Genomic DNA, 20010 nt, shown 5'->3' on the forward strand with positions numbered 1-20010 from the left:
GGCAGATATGGGTCTTTTATTTTTCTCTCTAATCTAGCCCATATGCTTAGCTGAGAAGGTTTCTTCCTATCACTTTAAATGATGATGTCCCTTGTTCAACAGTTTTCTAAGCATTCTTTAGATAAGAATTTTATGGGTATTCTTTATTGCATTAGGCTTAAATTTAATGCATCTTAAGGTTTTATTGCAAAGTGTTGCCTTGTTTCCTTTTTAAGATGATACAATTTATAACATGCAAGTTTGCTGTCTGTCCCCTCCCTTTATATACATATAAGATGAGCAAACATGTGGCCATGAAACAGATGGTCATAGAATTGGTTCAGTGGTTGTGAGTACAGCAACCCAAGAGTGTCTTATCTGAAATACTGTGAGGAATGCCTGGACACAATAGACAAAGGTGGTTCAACCGGACGCCTTAGGAAACATGCTTCCAAAAACAAAGTAGCCAGAAAGAAACCAAAATAACAGACCATCAGAGCCAGAGGAACATTTGGAGGTAATTCAGTACCTCCTCCTTTTCAACCTGCAGGGGAGATGGTGGAACAGAAGCAGGGATGGGCCTGCCTGCTGTGCCCCACAATTCATTGGAGATTGTTGTGGTGAAGAATTTCATTTATGATGAAGGAGAAATAAACTCCATCAGCTTAAATTCAGGCAGGTTTGTTGAAAAGCTGAAGAAGCATCTTGCAGAAGCAAAGCATGGCTGAGGCTTGTGGGCTCTGTCTGGGAAAATGAGCAGCTGACAGTGGCTGACGCTGCCCCTGACTCTGGGGCCATGTGGTCTGTTGTTCCCTGTGAACATCTCTTCTATTCTCTTACATCTTCCCTCAGCCTGGCAGTCTCTGTATACTCTGTATACAAAGCTGTTCATAGCAGCATTATTCATAATAGTTAAAAAGTGGAAACATCTTAAACCACCATCAGTTGATGAATAAACAAAATGTGGTATAACCATATAGTGGAATATTATTTGGCCATAAAAAGGTTGAAGTACTGATGCAGGCTGAAAAGGATGAAACTTGAGAACAATATGGTGAGAAGCAGATGTAAAATGCCACACTTTGTTATTCCATATAGAGGAAGTGCCCAGAATAAGAACATCTGTGTATAGAGAAAGTAGATCAGTGGTTGTCAGAGACCGCAAGAAGCGGGGAATTGGAGAGTGACTGCCCGTAGATACAGGCATGCTTTCTGGCATTATGAAAATATTCTGGAATTAGGTAGTGGTGATGATTGCAAAACTTTTGGAATATGGTAAAAGACACTGAAATGTATGCTTAAAAATGGTGAATTTTGTGATATATAAATTATACTGTAGAAATAATAATACTAATAACAACAGTAATAAAGCAAGGTGTCTTTCCACATCTCCATGTCTTGTATTTTCATTAAAAAAAAAAAAACATTTCAGGGCCAGGCTCAGGGGCTCACTTCTGTAATCCCAGCACTTTTGGAGGTCTAGGTGAGAGGATCGGTTGAGGCCAGAATTTCAAAACCAGTCTGAGCAACATAGCAAGACCTTGTCTCTAGGAAAAATAAAAAATTAGCCAGAAATAGTGATGTGTGTCTACAGTTCCAATTACTTGGAAAGCTGAGGCAGGAGGATCGCTTGAGCCCAGGAGTTTGAGGTTGCAGTGATCTGTAATCACCACTGCACTCCAGCCTGGGTGACAGAACAAGACCCTGTCTCAAAAAAAAAAAATCTCACTTTAATAGTAAGTAATCAGAATATGATGCTGGCAGCATGTTGTGAGGAAATGTATTAGATGAAAGAAGTTAAATTCCAGTTTTCCTTTTTTCAGAAATGAGGTATAGGGGAGAGAAACACATACTTGGAAAGAACTGACCCAGCTGAATTGGAAAATGTGGGAAGGGGATGGGAAGAGGCTGCTGCACCTGAGATCTGGCTCCAGGACTTACAGCAAGGGGAACTTGGGCAAGTTACAGACTCTCTGTGCCTCAGTTTCTTCATCAGCAAAACAGAAGGAATCATCCCATAAACTGTAAGGTCGATGCTATCAGCGGGTCCCCAGATTGACTGCGCATCTGAGTCATGTTAACAAACACATTCCAGGCTCCACCTGAGCCTTCTGAATCAGAATCCCCGCAAGGAGGACAATGAACTTGTATGTGCACTGACTTTCCCAGGTGTTTCTTACTCTGATCAACCTGGGCGTAGCTGCATCACATCATTCCAGAGCCAAAACACAGCAGCAGAACAAGAATATTTTCAATGCAGTCTCTAAAGCAGAGCAGAAACTGTTGAGGGAACCTAGAAGTAAAGGAGACCTGGCTTGCTGGGCTCCATTTAAACTTTATTTTGAGTACAGCAGAGACAGGAGCCCTTCGGGACACACACCTGAGGCAGTGAAAGTCCAGCTTTGGAACAGTGGAAGCCCTAGTTTCAAATTCAAGCATGCTTTGAGTAGAAATTAAATTTACCTCTTTAGCACAGCAACATGGCCAATCTTTCCTAAGCTGCTCAGCTTACAAAAAAAGGAATTGTCCTGCTAGGAATTCAAACTTCAGCAGTCATGGGTAAGTAAGGAAGTCTTATAAATCTATTCTAGCCACCTAACAAGAAACCAGAAATTTAGCAAGTTCTTTCACTTTCAGGACAGTTGTGTTCACTAGATCAGAGGCATTGAGACAAGAAGAACAGACGCCTAAAAAGGGAAAGTGTTCCTTTCAGTTTTAGGACATCACTGGAACATTAGGGAAGTGGGAACACAGCTGCCTGCTCTACAGTATGGGTTGCCTTTGTGTCTGGAATGTGTCTGACGTCCTGATCCCTGTGCCCATTTCAGGAGCCTTGGGAGGAGCCCAAATCACTGATGGAATTGGACAGTGCTGAGGAGATGGCTCAGCAGGACGAGGGTAAGTGCAGGGCAAGTCTAGGTCATACTGAGAGACAATGAGTGGCGCTGATGGGGACAGGCAAAGATAAAATCAAAAGTTTGTGCTTCATCTTCAAAAACTCAAACTAATAACAAACTTGGCCTTATGAGAAATAATAAGTATTTTTCTATTTATATGAGAATATAATCTCAAAACAGAAATCAGAAAAATATTAAGTCCAGGACATGAAACCTAAACCATTGCTCATATTTATTCTTTCTAAATAGAGCAAAGTGTAAAATCTTCTCCATAAAATGTACATTGTGGTTATAAAAAGCAAATGTCTTAGAATCATTGGTATTCCTTAGAAGAGTGAATTAAACACAGCCAAGGGAAGACCCAAGTCTCATACTTCTCTTGCATATTCCAAAGTTCCAGGGAAATTCCAGGTGATAGAGGTTATTTCCCATACTGTTAAAGCAAGGTTGCAGACACTTGGGAATTTTGGTCCCAGTACTCTAGGAGGGCACACCTCTGTCCTGGAAAATAATTCAGGAATGAATTCTCTTCCTGTGACTCATTCTGCTCATTCTTCCAGCATCACAACAACCAAAAAATGGAAATATGGCCAAACACATGATTTGCTATCCCTCTTCTTCAGGTTTCTTACGTGTTACTTATGGATAATAGCATTGCCTTAAGGATTATGATGAAGATACAATGTCCAAATATGAGCACAGTTTTGAACAAAATGCCTTGTACAAATTGGTCAATGAATAATTACTAAATAATTATGTGAATATTTACTGAATTATATGGATCCTATGAATAATTACTGAATAATTGTTGTGATTGCTTTTATTGGCAGTGCTGAAAACTCATCCCTGTGTGACCTCGAGTAAGCCATGTAACTTTGTGAACCTGCAGTTTTATCATTTAGAAACTTGAAAGATTTCATTCTGACACAGAATGTCAGGACTCCCAGACCCCAGAAAATGCATTGACTTAAAGCCTTTGATAGATCTCAAAGCAATATCCTTACAGTGTCATTGGAGGATGGTGTGGGCTGCAGAGACGGATGCTTTCAAATGGGATTGATCCAGTCCTCCTTCCTTCACTTCCACATGAATGCTGGGCAGCCCAGGGTCACACCCACTGCACCCTCAACTCAGGCAAGTCCACCAGCCAATCTTAGGAGACCCGGGCTACAGTACAGTCTCCCAAGTTCCAGGCTCACAAAACCTAGGTGGGAATGAAAGCTGAGAAAGTGAGGAGGTGGTTCAGGGGGTCACTCTTTCCTACTCGTTCCTCTCACCTCAAACTCACCTTCTATTGCACAGCAACACTGAGGATCACCAACCAACCCTAACCAGAGCCTTGATCTTGCCATGTTCTGTTAGTGGAATGCAACCAAAAATCAATGGTGGTGTTAGTCCAACTCAACAAAATATACATCAAACCATATTCCACAAGAACTGCTCGTGGCCCTATTCTTTTCAGTATATGGGAAAACAAAATAGCCTCAGGTTTACAAAAATTCCCAAGATAGATGGTCACACGTGTTTTCAGGAGATCTCTATATAAATTATTGTGATCACTTGATACCTTGAAAAGAGGTCTTGTGGCACTAGAATGACATCCATAAGTGACAAATATAAAATGTGGTGCTCAGTGACATTAAAAACCAAATCAACCCACATAGAAGAAGAGCTTTGGACGTAGGGATGCCAAACTGGTCTAGAGTGTAATGAAAACCCAAGATGGTGCCCCACTGAGAAAAAGAAATCAACATAACAATGGGATGCAGCAAGAAGAATACTGAGAAAGGAAAGAAAACATTTTTTAAAAATGAATTATTCATTCACTTTCTAGTGGATACAGAAAAAACTGCAGAAGACCCAGAGGATTTCAGGGCAGGCTAAAAGTTTGATATCTTACACCTGTGTAAAAGCCTTAACCTCTGCTTTAACTTAGAGCAGGTGGGGTGACTTCATGACTACCATTAAGAAAATATAACCTGTTGGGAAACTGTTTCTGTCTTGATGATTTTGTACAGACAAGAGCTAAACAGTGAGGAATGTGCTTAGATGTATTGGGAAAGAGATGGGTCTGTGCCATTGTCACAAGGGTACACAAATACTGAGAGTGAATGCTGAAGGAATGATTCCCATTGGTGGTGACCTCAGGTGAGACCAGGGTGCCTGTGTTTCAGCAAAGCCTGGGCAATTGGAATGCAGGGCTCCTAAGATTCCATGACACCCCCACCTTCTAATTCTGTTATTGCAACTGCAGACAGTTACCTGGCACGCTGGTGACAGTCTTCCTCACTCTTGTCAGACTCTGAGCCACTGGCAGTGCCTGCAGCTCTGAGCTCAGGCACCTTGAACCTTATTTTTGTGTTTAAGGATCCTAAAGTGTTGTGGGGAGTGATCACATTTCTCTCAACAGTAGGTTAAGAATTTCAGTTACTGACATCCCTCAGTCCTGACTAAACCTATTTGATTTCACCAATTTTTAACCCATCACGTGTTGGCGTTTCTTCTCCCCAGTCCCTGGCTCCACCTCTTCTGCCACAAACGTCAGCATGGTGGTGTCTGCCAGCCCTTAGTCCAGTGAGAAGGCAGAGATGAACATTCTAGAAATCAACGAGAAATTGTGCCCCCAGCTGGCAGAGAAGAAACAACAGTTCAGAAACATAAAAGAGAAATTTATTGTAACTCAAGTGGCCTGCTTCCTGGTCAACTGGCAGAACAAATACAGTATAATCTCTAGGCTCACCATCATGAAAGTGATGAATGATATCTATCTTCTCTTTGAGGAACTAAATGCTCTCTCCATCAAAAATAATTTCTTCCTTCCTGTACTTGTAAGAAAACAGAAATGGGTATTTTAACATTTTGTTAAAGTTGGAAGACAGAGGTACCAAAGTATTTAGTAACTTTCCTGTTTGCAGTCAGGTGGGGGTGGGACTGGAGTTCAAATCCCAGTTGTTAATTTTCTGACACAGGCACAGAACGACCTGTTTTCTCCAAGAGGCTCAATCATGTTTTCAAGAATCCTGTCTGTACCATATAAGATCCTGCAGACAAGTAACATCTGGTCTGTTGTTCTAAATGTCTGGGACTAGTGAACTTTTATTCAGTTCAAGCTTCTGTTGAGGCCCAGTGGGCAAAGCTCTGTTCTAGGGACCCTGAGGGAAAGTTGGTGATAGTACCCAGTACCCGCTCTGAGGAACTTCAAGAGGTGTCTGCTCCTAATAGAACCTGTGGTATCTGTAAGTGACAGCATCAAGAGCAGGGAGTAGGGGCTGTGCACAGTGGCTCACTCCTGTAATCCCAGCATTTTGAGAGGCTGAGGCGGGCAGATCACGAGGTCAGGAGTTTGAGACTAGCCTGGGCAACATGGAGAAACCGCATCTCCACTAAAAATACAAAAATTAGCTGGGCGTTGTGGCAGGTGCCTGTAATCCCAGCTACTCCGGGGTCTGTGGTAGGAGAATCTTTTGAACCCAGGAGGCAGAGTTTGCAGTGAGCCAAGATCACGCCATTGCACTCCAGCCCTGGGTGATGGGAAGATTCGTCAAAAAACAAATAAATAAATAAAAAAGCAGAGGGTACCCTGGTGAGAGGAAGTCCTGCTTCCTGGGGCACAGGCTCTTGTTCCTAAAGAGGAAGAAAGATCGCACCCGGCAATGTGTGGAAGTAGTAGTGCAGTGGGCAGAGCAGGGACCCTGGGCCTCTATCCTGGACTCCATCCAAGTTGCTTGTCTTGTCTGTACCTCAGTTTCCTCATCTGTTCATAGGGTACTACAATAATACCTACCTCTGTAAATTGCTGCAGTGAATTACATGAGCTATTTCTTGTCAATCTCCTAGAACGTTTATTGGCACAGAGTAAACACTATCTATTAGTTCTTCATTCTACTGTTTCTAAATTAACACAAACTTTATTAGTATTTGGGCATATTTCCTTCATGGCCTTATGGTCTTATGTCTCATACTTTATGTTTCAGATATGATTCTTAAAATATTATCTGAAGATGTGATTTAAAAATCAAAGATTTAAAAATCTTTGACATACTTGTCCTGGGAATTCCCAGTAAAAGGGAAACCGTCAGTCCCATAGTCCTAGGGGCCTTCCCGACTTACAAGAAATCACTGCTTCATGGCCCAGTGCAGTGTTTTAGAGGAGAGGCTGAAGGCTTGGGAAAGCGGCCCCACATTCAGACTTGGACCTCAGGGGCTGTGAGTTCTGACTCCACTTCGTTGTGGTTGAATCATCTTGTCAACTTCCTTGATGTGCCCTTGAGTTTCTCTTTCTTCATCTCTAAATTTTGGAGGATTCGACGCCAGAAAGTCGGGAGACTGAAGAGTAAAGATGTGGAAATCCCTGCCTAGAGCCTGGTAGCGGGGACGGTTTTGTCCTTTGGATGGACCTGCCTCCTGCCCTGTAGGCAGTGACCACAGCAGCATGTCCAGCCTTCCACTGAGGCAGGCATGTCTGTCTTTTCTCAGAGTATGAAGAGTGCAAAGAACTCATAAAATCTATGCTGAGGGATGAGCTGCAGTTCAAGGGGGAGAAGCTCGCAGAGCAGCTCAAGCAAGCTGAGGAGCTCAGGTGAGGGGGCCCCGTGGGGGCAGGCAGGTGGGCAGGTGTGTAAATCTCTGATGTACAGCAGCTCGGCGGGAGAAGTAAGAGCTAAGCTGGGTCAGGGAAGGGAACGAATTGCCATGGCAGGCTCACGACACACAAATATTTATCAAACAGAGAACAAGGATAAGTTATGGGTTGCAGTTGTTTCTCAGAGCTTTGTTTTCTCTTTTTCAAACAAGTAATTGTTGAGGTGAAATTTACATAACACAAAATTAACCAAAGGAGTGGGAACCACCCAACAGCATTCAGTATACTCAAAATGGTGTGTCATCACCACCCCACTTACCCTTAGTCAGAATCACCTCCTGAGTGGCTGTGCCATCTCATTCTTTCACTCAATCAATGTTGCCTTCTCGGCCCTGTCATTCTTTTCTTCTTTCCTCTTTTCAATTCGCCCCATCTGCACCCAGCCTCATTTCTGTACATGGCTTTGTATCTATCGCCGCAAGATGCACTATGCGTATTTTCACATGGAAATGTCCGTGGCCAGAGTGAGGAACTGAAAGGATGTCTTTTTGAAATGAATTAGGAAGACACCTACTTTTGTTTACAGAAGAGAAAGATGAATGGAACATCATCAAGGATCTTACAGGAGTCCTCTCTGATACAGAGGAAGCCTGTAAACCATTTTCTATTCTTTCTCTTCGCCACAGACATTCCTTTAAACATGTGCTGACCTTCTGCTTGGAGGTCTCCTTGAGGACATTGTCTCAGAAATCTCTGTTGCAATATTAGAACTGATCGCTCATCCCTTTCCACTGTTAAATGTTCTCTACCCTCTCACCTTAGGCAATATAAAGTCCTGGTTCACTCTCAGGCACGAGAGCTGACCCAGTTAAGGGAGAAGTTACGGGAAGGGAGAGATGCCTCCCGCTCATTGACTCAGCATCTCCAGGCCCTCCTCACTCCGGATGAGCCGGACAAGTCCCAGCGGCGGGACCTCCGAGAACAGCTGGCTGAGGAGTGTAGGCTGGCACAGCACCTTGTCCAAAAGCTCAGCCCAGGTAAGGTGGCCATTGGCCCTCATGACCCAAAACCCCAGGCTTATGAGAGACTCCAGACCTCCACACTTTCACAATGACGGTTGTATCGGTGGGGTTTTTTCACTAAACATATGTGGCCATGACATGACCAGGACTTCCTGGGTAAGAACAGAGATGGGAAACCCATGGGGTTGGAGGTCACAGTATTGCAAATATCCCTCCTTCCTTGATGGAAGGTGGTCTTTGGAGCAAGCATCTCTCTAGTTTTAAAGGACAGGAAGGAGGCTGTGACAGGAGGACGCTTGTTATAGTGAAAAGAACTCTGGACTAAGAATGAAGGTTCCCAGGCTGTCTCTTTGGCAATGTTCTTAGTAACTGTCAGTGAGGGAGTGATTTATCCTTCCTGAGTTTCTCTCTCTCCATCTGCAAAGGCAGCCAAATTGTCCCTTGCAAGGGTCTGAAGCATCCAAATGTGGGAACACTTACGACTGTTTTTCAGAATGAGATGAAGCCCCTCGCCGTGTGGTGTTGGAGAAGGCACTTGATGTGGGGGCATTTGGTGGTAGGAAGGGCTTCAGACTGGAGCACTCCCCACGGAGAGAATGTCCCTGAATAACACAGCAGAAGCCACGTGGAGGGCCTGTGCAGTCTCCTGATGTATAGAGGACTGTGGGACAAGTTTGTCTTCTCCTAAAAGAAAGAATTAGGTTGGAAATGCGAACTGTGACAGGACACCAAGCCTGTGCCTGGGAATCAGATCTGTGGCAGGATGGGGGAGACAGCTGCCAAAGGCTGGAGAGAGGCTGCACAAGCCTCCAGTGATATGGGGACCAAAAGGTCTTTTCAATATTTGGCCATATCTTGATGGTGGCCCTCCAGATCAGAAATGCATTGCCTGATGGATCAGGAAACGACGCCAGGGCATTTTGTTAAAGATAAAACATGAGAGCTTTCAGTTGAACGGTGACCCATCATAGATGTTCATGTCTCTGTGCTCATTGGGCTGACTGTGCTTGCAGAGTGTGAAGTGGGAAATACCTGAACGAACACTTCTGTATTTACAGAAAATGGCCAAGGTGAGGATGCAGATGTTCAAGTTGAGGAGGCTGAGAAAGTACAGGATTCGTGTGCCCCCAGGTAACACTGAATACTCAGGAGCAAGTAGTGGGTGGTAACATATGAAAAGGGTCTAGGAGGCGCACCCTCTCTGGCATCTACGATGGGCCCAAAGCCTGCATTCCCTTGGCCAGAGTGTGAAATTCAACCCAGCTTAGACACAGGGTGTGGCAGCTGTTGTGGTTCTCTGTGTGTGCCGAGTGTCATGTCTGTACTGTACAGGGATAGCTGAATCTTCATCCTCCTCAGCTCCTATCTTTCCAGTGCAGTGAACACCAGTTGCTCTCTTCCTCTCTGGCTCCCATGGCAGCCATGCTCTGTTGCAGAGAGAAGAGGATTGTCTGTCACTTCTTAAAGGGAACCTCCTGTTTGCTTTCTGGGGCCTCTCTCTTAATGCCTCCTGTCAAAACCAGCTAGGATTCCCTGGGGTCCAATCCCTCTGTGTTTAATCTTCTTTCTTCTCTATCCCACCTGCCTCATCAGGGAGGTGCAGAAGGCTGAAGAAAGGGAAGTCCCTGAGGACTCACTGGAGGAATGTGCCGTCACTTATTCAAATAGCCACGGCCCTTATGACTCGAACCAGCCACACAGGAATACCAAGATCACATTTGTGGAAGATGAAGTCGACTCAACTCTCATTGACTCATCCTTTCATGATGAGTGGAGGATGCTGTACATATTATCCCAGGTAGCCTCTGTTTTCCTTGTGTCTCCTACCTCTGTCTAGGCTGAGGAAGATAAACTCTGAAGACAGGCTCTATACACACAAATTGGTTTGAATAAAAAAACTGCGATGGGATTCTAAAAAGATATCAGGGAGTTTTTTTGTCCTTCTCAGCTCATGTCATGCCTTTGTCTGCCAGTTCCCAGTATGAACTTTCTGGACCCCATGCCAGTTTGACAATCTCATAGTCACCTAGTGCAGGAGGTGCACAGGAAATATCTGTCGGGCCTCCTAGCTTCGATTCAGTATCTCTTGTCATCTTTGATTAAGTCACTGGTCCCTGAATAATGTTCATGGAGTTTCTATGCCTTTTTAAGGAAGCTGGCAGCCTTGCCTTTGTATCTGGAAATATTGTTCCCTAGGCTTCACTGCTCTCAGCTTTAATCTTGATCTCCTTTTAGTCAGCTTGCTTAGCGGCACAGTCACCCTGAAATCAGGATGGAAAATTTTCTTCTTTACTTTGCTGATGTATTTCCATAAAGCAAGGCTGGACCCCGTTTCTCCACCCCATCAAGGCAATGGCTGATCTAATGTTTCTTTGTAGCATCATACACACACACACACACACACACACACACATATATATGTATACACACACACACACACACATATTGTTTTGCAGTGGAGTCTTGCTCTGTCACCCAGGCTGGAGGGCAGTGGGACCATCTTGGCTTGGTGCAACCTCTGCCTCCGAGATTCAAGTGATTCTCCTGTCTCAGTCTCCTGAGTAAATGGGATCACAGGTGCACATCACCACATCTGGCTAATTTTTGTATTTTTAGTAGAGACGGGGTTTCCCCATATTGGCCAGGCTGGTCTTGAACTTATGACCTCAAATGATTCACCTGTCTTGGCCTTCCAAATCACAGATTCCTTTCAAAGCAAGAATTGTTCAAATTTATCTATCAGTCGAGTTTCATGTATAGATGCCTCTAAACATTTAATGTCCATGTTACCTGGTAATATAAGTCAGTATTGCGGCGACACTCCTAGAAAATTGACCAATTTCTGGAGAGTTTTTTGGGAAAAATTTTGTTTAACTTTGACTCAGGCAGGGAATTATGGCATTATGGTCTACATGTAGAGGGAGATTTTGGCCTGTGGGTCTGGAAAGCAGGGTCATCTACTTCTCACCAGACTTTATCTAGGGCATCCTAGAATATTCCTGTCAGAATCCATATTCTTGCACTGAGAATAGTTATGTCCTTGTGCTATGACTGGACAGTGATTTGGTCATATGTGAAGTGTGAATTGCTTAATGTGACCTGCTTCTCTGAATTTATTTACAGAAAGTGAAAGTGATGATGAGGAAGAGGAAGAAAAAGGGCCAGTGTCTTCCAGGTAATGCTGTGAATTGTGGGCTGTTACTTCAGTAGTGACACCTGGAGATTGTAGATTGAGGGAAAAAGGGGAGGTGATGAATAGAACTATTTCTTCCCTTCACCCAGCTACAAATGGTCCTTATTAACAATGTTGTGTGTTATTTGTGGCACTTGTATTTGTTTTAATTTCATAGTCCTTTCAATATAGGCACTTGCAATCAGATCAGCCTGATGAATGAGACAAACAGGGATTTCTTGTTGATCTTTTCAAAAAAATCATCTACTGGATTCACTGATTTTTTGAAGGGTTTTTTGGGTCTCTATCTCCTTTAGTTCTGCTGTGAGCTTAGTTATTTCTTGTCTTCTGCTAGCTTTTGAATTTGTTTCCTCTTGCTTCTCTAGTTCTTTTCATTGTGATGTTAGGGTGTCAATTTTAGATCTTTCCTGCTTTCTCTTGTGGGCATTTAGTGCTATAAATTTCCCTCTACACACTGCTTTAAATGTGTCCCAGAGATTCTGGTATGTTGTGTCTTTGTTCTCATTGGTTCTAAAGAACATCTTTATTTCTGCCTTCATTTCGTTATGTACCCAGTAGTCATTCAGGAGCAGGTTGTTCAGTTTCCATGTAGTTGTACAGTTTTGAGTGAGTTTCTTAATCCTGAGTTCTAATTTGATTGCACTGTGGTGTAAGAAACAGTTTGTTGTGATTTCTGTTCTTTTACATTTGCTGAGGAGTGCTTTACTTCCAAATATGTGGTCAATTTTGGAATAAGTGTGATGTGGTGCTGAGAAGAATGTATATTCTGTTGATTTGGGGTGGAGAGTTCTATAGATATCTATTAGGTCTGCTTGGTGCAGAAATGAGTTCAAGTCCTGGATATCCTTATTAAGTTTCTGTCTCGTTGATCTGTCTAATGTTGACAGTGGGGTGTTAAAGTCTCCCGTTATTATTGTGTGGGAGTCTACATCTCTTTTTAGGTCTCTCAGGACTTGCTTTATGAATCTGGGTGCTCCTGTATTGGGTGCATATATGTTTAGGATAGTTAGCTCTTCTTGTTGAATTGATCCCTTTACCATTATGTAATGGCCTTCTTTGTCTCTTTTGATCTTTGTTGGTTTAAAGTCTGTCTTATTGGAGACTAGGATATGAACCCCTGCTTTTTTTTTTGTTTTGTTTTCCATTTGCTTGTTAGATCTTCCTCCATCCCTTTATTTTGAGCCTATGTGTGTCTCTGCATATGAGATGGGTCTCCTGAATACAGTACACTGATGGGTCTTGACCCTTTATCCAGTTTGCCAGTCTGTGTTTTTTAATTGGGGCATTTGGTCCATTTACATTTCAGGTTAATATTGTTAATGTGTGAATTTGATCCTGTCATTATGATGTTAGCTGGTTATTCTGCCCATTAGTTGATACACTTTCTTCCTAGCATTGATGTTCTTTACAGTTTGGCATGTTTTTGCAGTGGCTGGTACTGGTTGTTCCTTTCCATGTTTAGTGCTTCCTTCAGGAGCTCTTGTAAGGCAGGCCTGATGGTGGCAAAATCTCTGAGCATTTGCTTGTCTGTAAAGGATTTTATTTCTCCTCCACTTATGAAGCTTCGTTTGGCTGGATATGAAATTCTGGGTTGAAAATTCTTTTCTTTAAGAATGTTGAATATTGGTCTCCACTCTTTTCTGGCTTGTAGGGTTTCTGCTGAGAGATCCACTGTTAGTCTGATAGGCTTCCCTTTGTGGGTAACCGGACCTTACTCTCTGGCTGCCCTTAGCAGTTTTTCCTTCATTTCAACCTTGGTGAATCTGACAATTATGTATCTTGAGGTTGCTCTTCTCGAGGAGTATCTTTGTGGTGTTCTCTTTATTTCCTGAATTTGAATGTTGGCCTGCCTTGCTAGGTTGGGGAAGTTCTCCTGGATAATATCCTGTAGAGTGTTTTCCAGCTTGGTTCCATTCTCCCTGTCACTTTCAGGTATACCAACCAAATGTAGATTTGGTCTTTTCACATAGTCCCATATTTGTTGGAGGCTTTGTTCATTTCTTTTTACTCTTTTTTCTCTAACCTTCTCTTCTTGCTTCATTTCCTTAATTTGATCTTCAATCACTGATACCCTTTCTTCCACTTGATAGAATTGGCTACTGAAGCTTGTGCATGCGTCAGGTAGTTCTTGTGCCATGGTTTTCAGCTCCATCAGGTCATTTAAGGTCTTCTCTACACTGTTTACCCTAGTTAGCCATTCGTCTATTCTTTTTTCAAGGTTTTTAGCTTCCTTGCAATGGATTCACACATCCTCCTTTAGCTCAGAGAAGTTTGTTATTACTGACTTTCTGAAGCCTACTTTTGTCAACTCGTCAAAGTCATTCTCCATCCTGCTTTGTTCCGTTGCTGGCGAGGAGCTGTGATCCTTTGGAGGAGAAGGGGCGCTCTGGTTTTTAGAATTTTCAGCTTTTCTGCTCTGGTTTCTCCCCATCTTTGTGCTTTTATCTACCTTTGGTCTTTGATGATGGTAACCTACAGATGGGGTTTTGGTGTGGATGTCCTTTTTGTGGATGTGGATGCTTTCCCTTTCTGTTTGTTAGTTTTCCTTCTAACAGTTGGGTCCCTCAGCTGCAGGTCTGTTGGAGTTTGCTGGAAGTCCACTCCAGACCCTCAAACAGGGATTTCTTGGTGTTGCCTGTTCTCTCCCATGTGTTTAAATCCAGAGAGAGATGTATATATGCTTTCTGCCTATTTGTTGTTAGTATGTTTGCTAGTATTTGTGCAAGAAAAGAAATTGGAAAAATAAACATATTATATCAAAATATTGGAAAAATGGGGCCCTTAATACACAAGCTGTGTGTCTGCACTGCCTCAAGAGCTCTGTTCACTTGAATGTCGCATGCAAAATTCAACCCAATTTATGCAAAGTAGTTGAAGCCCTGTGTTAGTTCTCTGTGCTGCAAGTCATGATGGTAGTTTACAGGGAGAGTCTGGGTGCCTTGCGTTGGCTCATCTGTGGCAAATATATTGAGCATGTGCTGCCCATTTTTGTTCGGTCCCCAAAGCAGTCACCCTCCACCCTGCATTTAGAAGGATAGTTTTATTTCTCTTGAAGGAAAAATGCCTTTGGTTTCTGTGACCCTCCATTCTGTCTCCCATCAGATCATCTGGGGGGTTTTGTTGTCTAATCTGTGTTGGTTTAATCTTCTGTCATCTCTGTCCTGCCTGGCTCATCAGGAATCTGCAGGAGTCTGAAGAGGAGGAAGCCCCCAGGAGTCTTGGGATGAAGGTTATTCGACTCTCTCAATTCCTCCTGATATGTCTGCCTCGTACCAGTCTTACAAGAGCACCTTTCCCTCATTAGAGGAACAGCAGGTCGGCTTGGCTCTTGACATAGGCAGTGAGTACTCCATTGTGAAGGTGATAAAGCTCCAGTTCATGTCCCAGGTAGACCCCATAATCTTTGGGTCTTGTGCCCCTGGCTGAGCTGAGAGTTGCCATCACTGTGGCCCGAACCTATATATCAATGTAGATTTCAATCACTCTGGAGTTGAGTCTGAAGCACAGGCATGGGGTGGGTCAGTGAGCTTTGCTCTCTTCCTAGTCTCAGGCCATGCCCTTGCCACCCTTGACCGACTGTCAAGACATTGAACTCAAGGCAGGTGTGGCGAACTCACACCAAGCTCTGCAGCACATGCCCAGGAGTTGTCTGTCAGATCAGCTCATCTGAATTAAATGTCTCTTGCCAGCTACTAAGTTCCTTATGAGTTTTGTTCCCAAAGCATGTCTGTGTGGTTCTTTACCTGCCCAAGGCCAGTGTCACCCTTGTCTACCTCTCAGTGGAAGATGTGACCCAGGTTTCACTGAATTTATCCCCATTTTCTGTGTCTTCTAAGTTGGCTTGTTTTAGCTCATCTGTCCATCTTCTTGCTGGTATGTTTTCTAGATAAATGACTGACTTTTCACCCGCAAAACCATAATAGCTGATGATTCTGTGTAGAACCAAGTCTTATTTTGACTCAAGAGCTGGTACATTGCACTCCTTCATAAAATCTCAGTGTCCACAATCTCGTAAAGTATCAAATCCTGGGTATTTGATGAGAGAAGCCTGAATATTGTAGTATTTCTACTACGAGGTCTTAGAACTATTTGCCTAAAATCTACTGGGAAAGACATTGCTCATTTGTACACACACCTAGGACAGAGCACATTGGAAGATAACGTTCCAAACAGGGGAATTTTGCCCAAGGCTCATGAAAGGAACCAAGTTAGTTCTCTCAAGACTTGACCTCAGGCGTTCTGTTGTATTTCTCTCAAAGTCTCCTGTTCTCACACTGAGAAGACTGATGTCCCTGTGTTAGGATTGGACAGAGGAATGTTTCTGTGTGCAAGGAAGAACTGCTTAATGTAAGAGGCCCCATCTGAATTATTTGCAGGGCATCGGTGGGATCAAGTGTAAAAGGAGGACGAAGAGGCAACATGTCCCAGGTGAGTCTGAGAAATTGTGGACAGTTAAACTGATGTTGACATCTGGAGACGCCAAGTTCAGGGATAACAGAACATGCTGAAAATAATGATTTCATCTTGTCAGACAAGTCTGAATTACACCTACTCACATTGCTTTTGGTTCTCATTACAGTAAATGTTTAGGTTTCCATTTCTTCCTACCCTTATCATTTACTAACCTAGTGAAGGTTGACCATACCTCTAAAGCTGTATTCTCATGGTGACTGCCAGGAAACGAGCACATTTTATGCAAAATTATTGAGCCCACTCTTTTCATCATCACTGTTCACTGTGTGTCCTGAGGGCACAAATACAGAGTGTCCTTGACTCCCTCATCAGTGTGTCACCTGGCCAATTCACTGAGCTCTCTCTCTCTCTCTCTCTCTCTCTCTCTCTCTCTCTCTCTCTGTGTGTGTGTGTGTGTCTTTCTGTTTCATCCTTTTTTACCTGGCCCTGGTCTATCCCAATATAAAGGCAATAGTTTGTTACCTCATTCATGGATCTGTCCTCTTTCTTTTCAAATACTTCCTTATATTACCCATGAAATCTAGCTGGCACTGTGTGGTTTCTGATTCCCCCCTGGCTTATTCTTTACTTTTTCCTACTTTTCCAGGCTCAGCAGGGAGCTGCTGGATGAGAAAGAGCCTGAAGTCTTGCAGGACTCACTGGATAGATGTTATTCGACTCCTTCAGGTTATCTTGAACTGCCTGACTCATGTCAGCCCTATAGAAGTGCATTTTACTCATTGGAGGAACAGCACCTTTGCTTGGCTCTTGATGTGGACAGTGAGTACCTTTCTATGAAGGTGATAAGGCTCCACCTGGTCTTCCAGATAGGGGTGATATTCCTGTTCTAAGTGGCCCTTACTGACCTGAGAGATGTCATTGCCGCAGGCAGGACCTATAGGCACATATGGGTTGTAATGAAACTAGTTTCAGTTGGAAGCCCAGACATGAAATGAACCAGTGAGCGTGGCTCTATTCCTAGTCTCCAGCTATGCCTGTGGCAACCTGAGCCCATTCTCAGCACATTGGACCCAGGCAGATGTAAAAAATTCACAGAACTGTGATTTGGACTCAAAGGTTTGTAGATTTCCTCCTTCATTCTAATTTCAGTGTCTAAAATTCTTGCATCCATGAACGAGCTGGGCATTTGATGAGACAGGGCTGAATACTGCAGTTTTCCTCCTAGAAATAATCTGGGACATTTTCTTTGAATTTATGGGAACAATAAGGCATAACTGTGCACAAACTTGGGAAAAATGATTTTGGGATAATGATCTACCAGAATAGGGATATTGCACCCTTGGTTCAGCGATGCAAACCAAAGAACCTCTATCATGACCGGCTTTCAGGCCTCCTGAAGTATGTCTCTCACATTGTCCTGTTCTCATGCTGAGGAGCCTGAGGTCCCCGTGTGGGGATTAGACAGTGGACTGTTATGGGTGTAGGTAAATTGGCTTATTTTGTTTGTCCTTGTCTGAATTTATTGCAGGAATTAAAAAGGACCAAGAAGAGGAAGAAGACGAAGGCCCACCATACCCCAGGTAACTTTGAGCAATTGTGAACAGCTAATTCTGTGTTGACACCTGGAGACTCCTGGTTCAGGGAAAACAGAGCAGGCTGACAATATGGATTACATCTTTTCAACCAAGCCTGAATTATTCCTACTAACATTGCTGTTGGTTTTCATGACAGTAGATATTTAGGTATCCATTTCTTCCTCCTGTTATCATTTACGAACCTACTGTAGGTGGACCATACTTCAAAAGCTGTATTCTCATGGTGACTGCATGGAAACTTGAGCACATTTTATGGAAAATTATTGAGCACAGTCTTTTCATGATCGCTGTATGCTGTGTGTCCTGAGTGCACTAACTCAGAGTGTCCTGTTACTCCCTCATCAGTGTGTCACCTGGACAATTCACTGAGCTCATTTTTTCTGTCTCTCTCTCTCTCTCTCTCTCTCTCTCTCTCTCTCTCTGTCTCTCTGTCTCTCTCTGTCTCTCTGTCTCTCTCTCTCTCTCTGTGTGTGTGTGTGTGTGTGTCTGTCTGTCTCTTTCATTCTTTTCCATTTGGCTCTGTTGTGTCCCATATTGAAGGCAATAATTTGTTACCTCATTAATGAATCTATCCTTTTTCTTTTTTAACCACTTCCTTATGCTACCCATGAAATCCAGTTGAGGCTCTGTTGTGTCTGATTTTCCCTGGCTTGTTCTTTACTTTTTCTACTTTTCCAGGCTCAGCAGGGAGCTGCTGGAGTTAGTAGATCCTGAAGTCTTGCAGAACTCACTGGATAGATGTTATTCAACTCCTTCCAGTTATCTTGAACTGCCTGACTCCTGCCAGCCCTACAGAAATTTCTTTTACTCACTGGAGGAATAACACACTGGCTTTTCTCTTGTTGTGGATGGTGAGTACCTTTCTATGAAGGTGATGAGGATCCACTGAGTCTTCCATATAGAGATCATATTCCTGTTCCAAATGACAGTTACTGAGCTGAGAGATGTCATTGCTGCAGTGAGGACCTGTAGGCACATGTAGGTTGAATGAAACTCTAGTTCTACCTGGAAGCCCAGACATGGGATGGGTCAGTGAGCATGGCTGTCTTCCTAGTCTCAGGCCATGCCTGTGGCACTCTGATTCTACTCTCAAGACATTGGACCTGGGCAGATGTGACAAATTCAGAGAACTATGATTTGACTCAAGGGTTTGTCGATTTCCTTTTCCACTGTAATTTCAGTGTCTAAAATCCTCACAACCTTGAACAATCTGAGTATTTGATGAGACAGGGCTAAATATTACAGTTTTTCTCCCAGAAATCATTGGAGGGCATTTGCTTTAGATTGATTAGAAAAATATGGCATAACCATTTGCACAAACTTGTGACAAATGATATTGGGATAACGATCTGCCAGAATAGGGACATTTTACCCACGAAGTTTCTGGGACAAAAACCAAGGAATCTCTATCATGACCAGCCTTCAGGCCTCCGGAAATATGTCTCTCACAGTGTCGTGTTCTCATGCTGAGGCGCCTGAGGTCCCTGTGTGAGGATTAGACAGTGGATTGTATGTGTGTAGGGGAATCAGCTTAATGTGTCTGTCCATGTCTGAATTTATTGCAGAAATTGAAAAGTACCAAGAAGGGGAAGAAGATCAAAACCCACCATGCCCCAGGTAACTTTCAGCAATTGTGGATGCTTAGTTCTGTGTAAACACCTGGAAACGACAGATCCAGGGAGACCAGAGTGTGTTTGATTTCATGTTTTCAACGAAGGCTGAATTCCTCCTACTGACATTGCTGTTGGTTTTCATTGCAGTAGACGTTTAGGTTTCCATTTCTTCCTCCCCTTATCATTTACTAACGTACCACAGGTTGACCATACCTCAAAAGCTGTACTCTCATGGTGACTGCATCGAATTTTGAGCACATTTTATGGAAAACTATTGAGCTCACTCTTTTCATGATCACTGTTTGCTGTGTGTCATGAGGGCACCAACTCAGAGTGTCCTTCTCCCTTATCAGTGTGTCTGTCACCTGGCCAATTCACTGATCTCACTTTCTCTCTCTCTTTCTCTCTCTGTCTCTCTCTGTCTCTGCCTCTCTCTCTCTCTCTCTCTCTCTCTCTCTCTCTCTCTTTCTCTTTCATTGTTTTCTACCTGGCCCTGTTCTATCCCAACATAAAGGCAATATATATATATATATTTTTTACCTCATTAATGGATCTATCCTTTTTCTTTTTTAACCACTTCCTTATGTTACCCCTGAAATCTAGTTGGGGCTCTGTGGTGTCTGATTTTCCCTGGCTGCTTCTTTAGTTTTGTCTCCTTTTCCAGGCTCAGTGGCGTGCTGATGGAAGTGGAAGAGCCTGAAGTCTCGCAGGAGTCA

General features: G+C 43.3%; 1 protein-coding gene across 1 annotated transcript in view; it reads left to right on the top strand.

Annotated features, from left to right (window-relative positions):
* LOC105479025 (NBPF member 15) overlaps positions 1-20010 on the top strand; it is a 48282-nt gene that overhangs the window by 11744 nt on the left and 16528 nt on the right. The window contains 15 exon segments of the mRNA XM_071069979.1: positions 2808-2877; positions 7353-7455; positions 8281-8495; positions 9539-9611; positions 10074-10252; positions 10255-10278; positions 11604-11655; positions 14851-14876; positions 14879-15013; positions 16050-16101; positions 16733-16905; positions 17615-17666; positions 18360-18532; positions 19247-19298; positions 19959-20008. Coding sequence (XP_070926080.1) covers positions 2808-2877; positions 7353-7455; positions 8281-8495; positions 9539-9611; positions 10074-10252; positions 10255-10278; positions 11604-11655; positions 14851-14876; positions 14879-15013; positions 16050-16101; positions 16733-16905; positions 17615-17666; positions 18360-18532; positions 19247-19298; positions 19959-20008 — 1429 coding nt within the window.

This window comes from Macaca nemestrina, chromosome 1 (assembly GCF_043159975.1).
Source record: "Macaca nemestrina isolate mMacNem1 chromosome 1, mMacNem.hap1, whole genome shotgun sequence".
Lineage (NCBI taxonomy): Eukaryota > Metazoa > Chordata > Mammalia > Primates > Cercopithecidae > Macaca > Macaca nemestrina.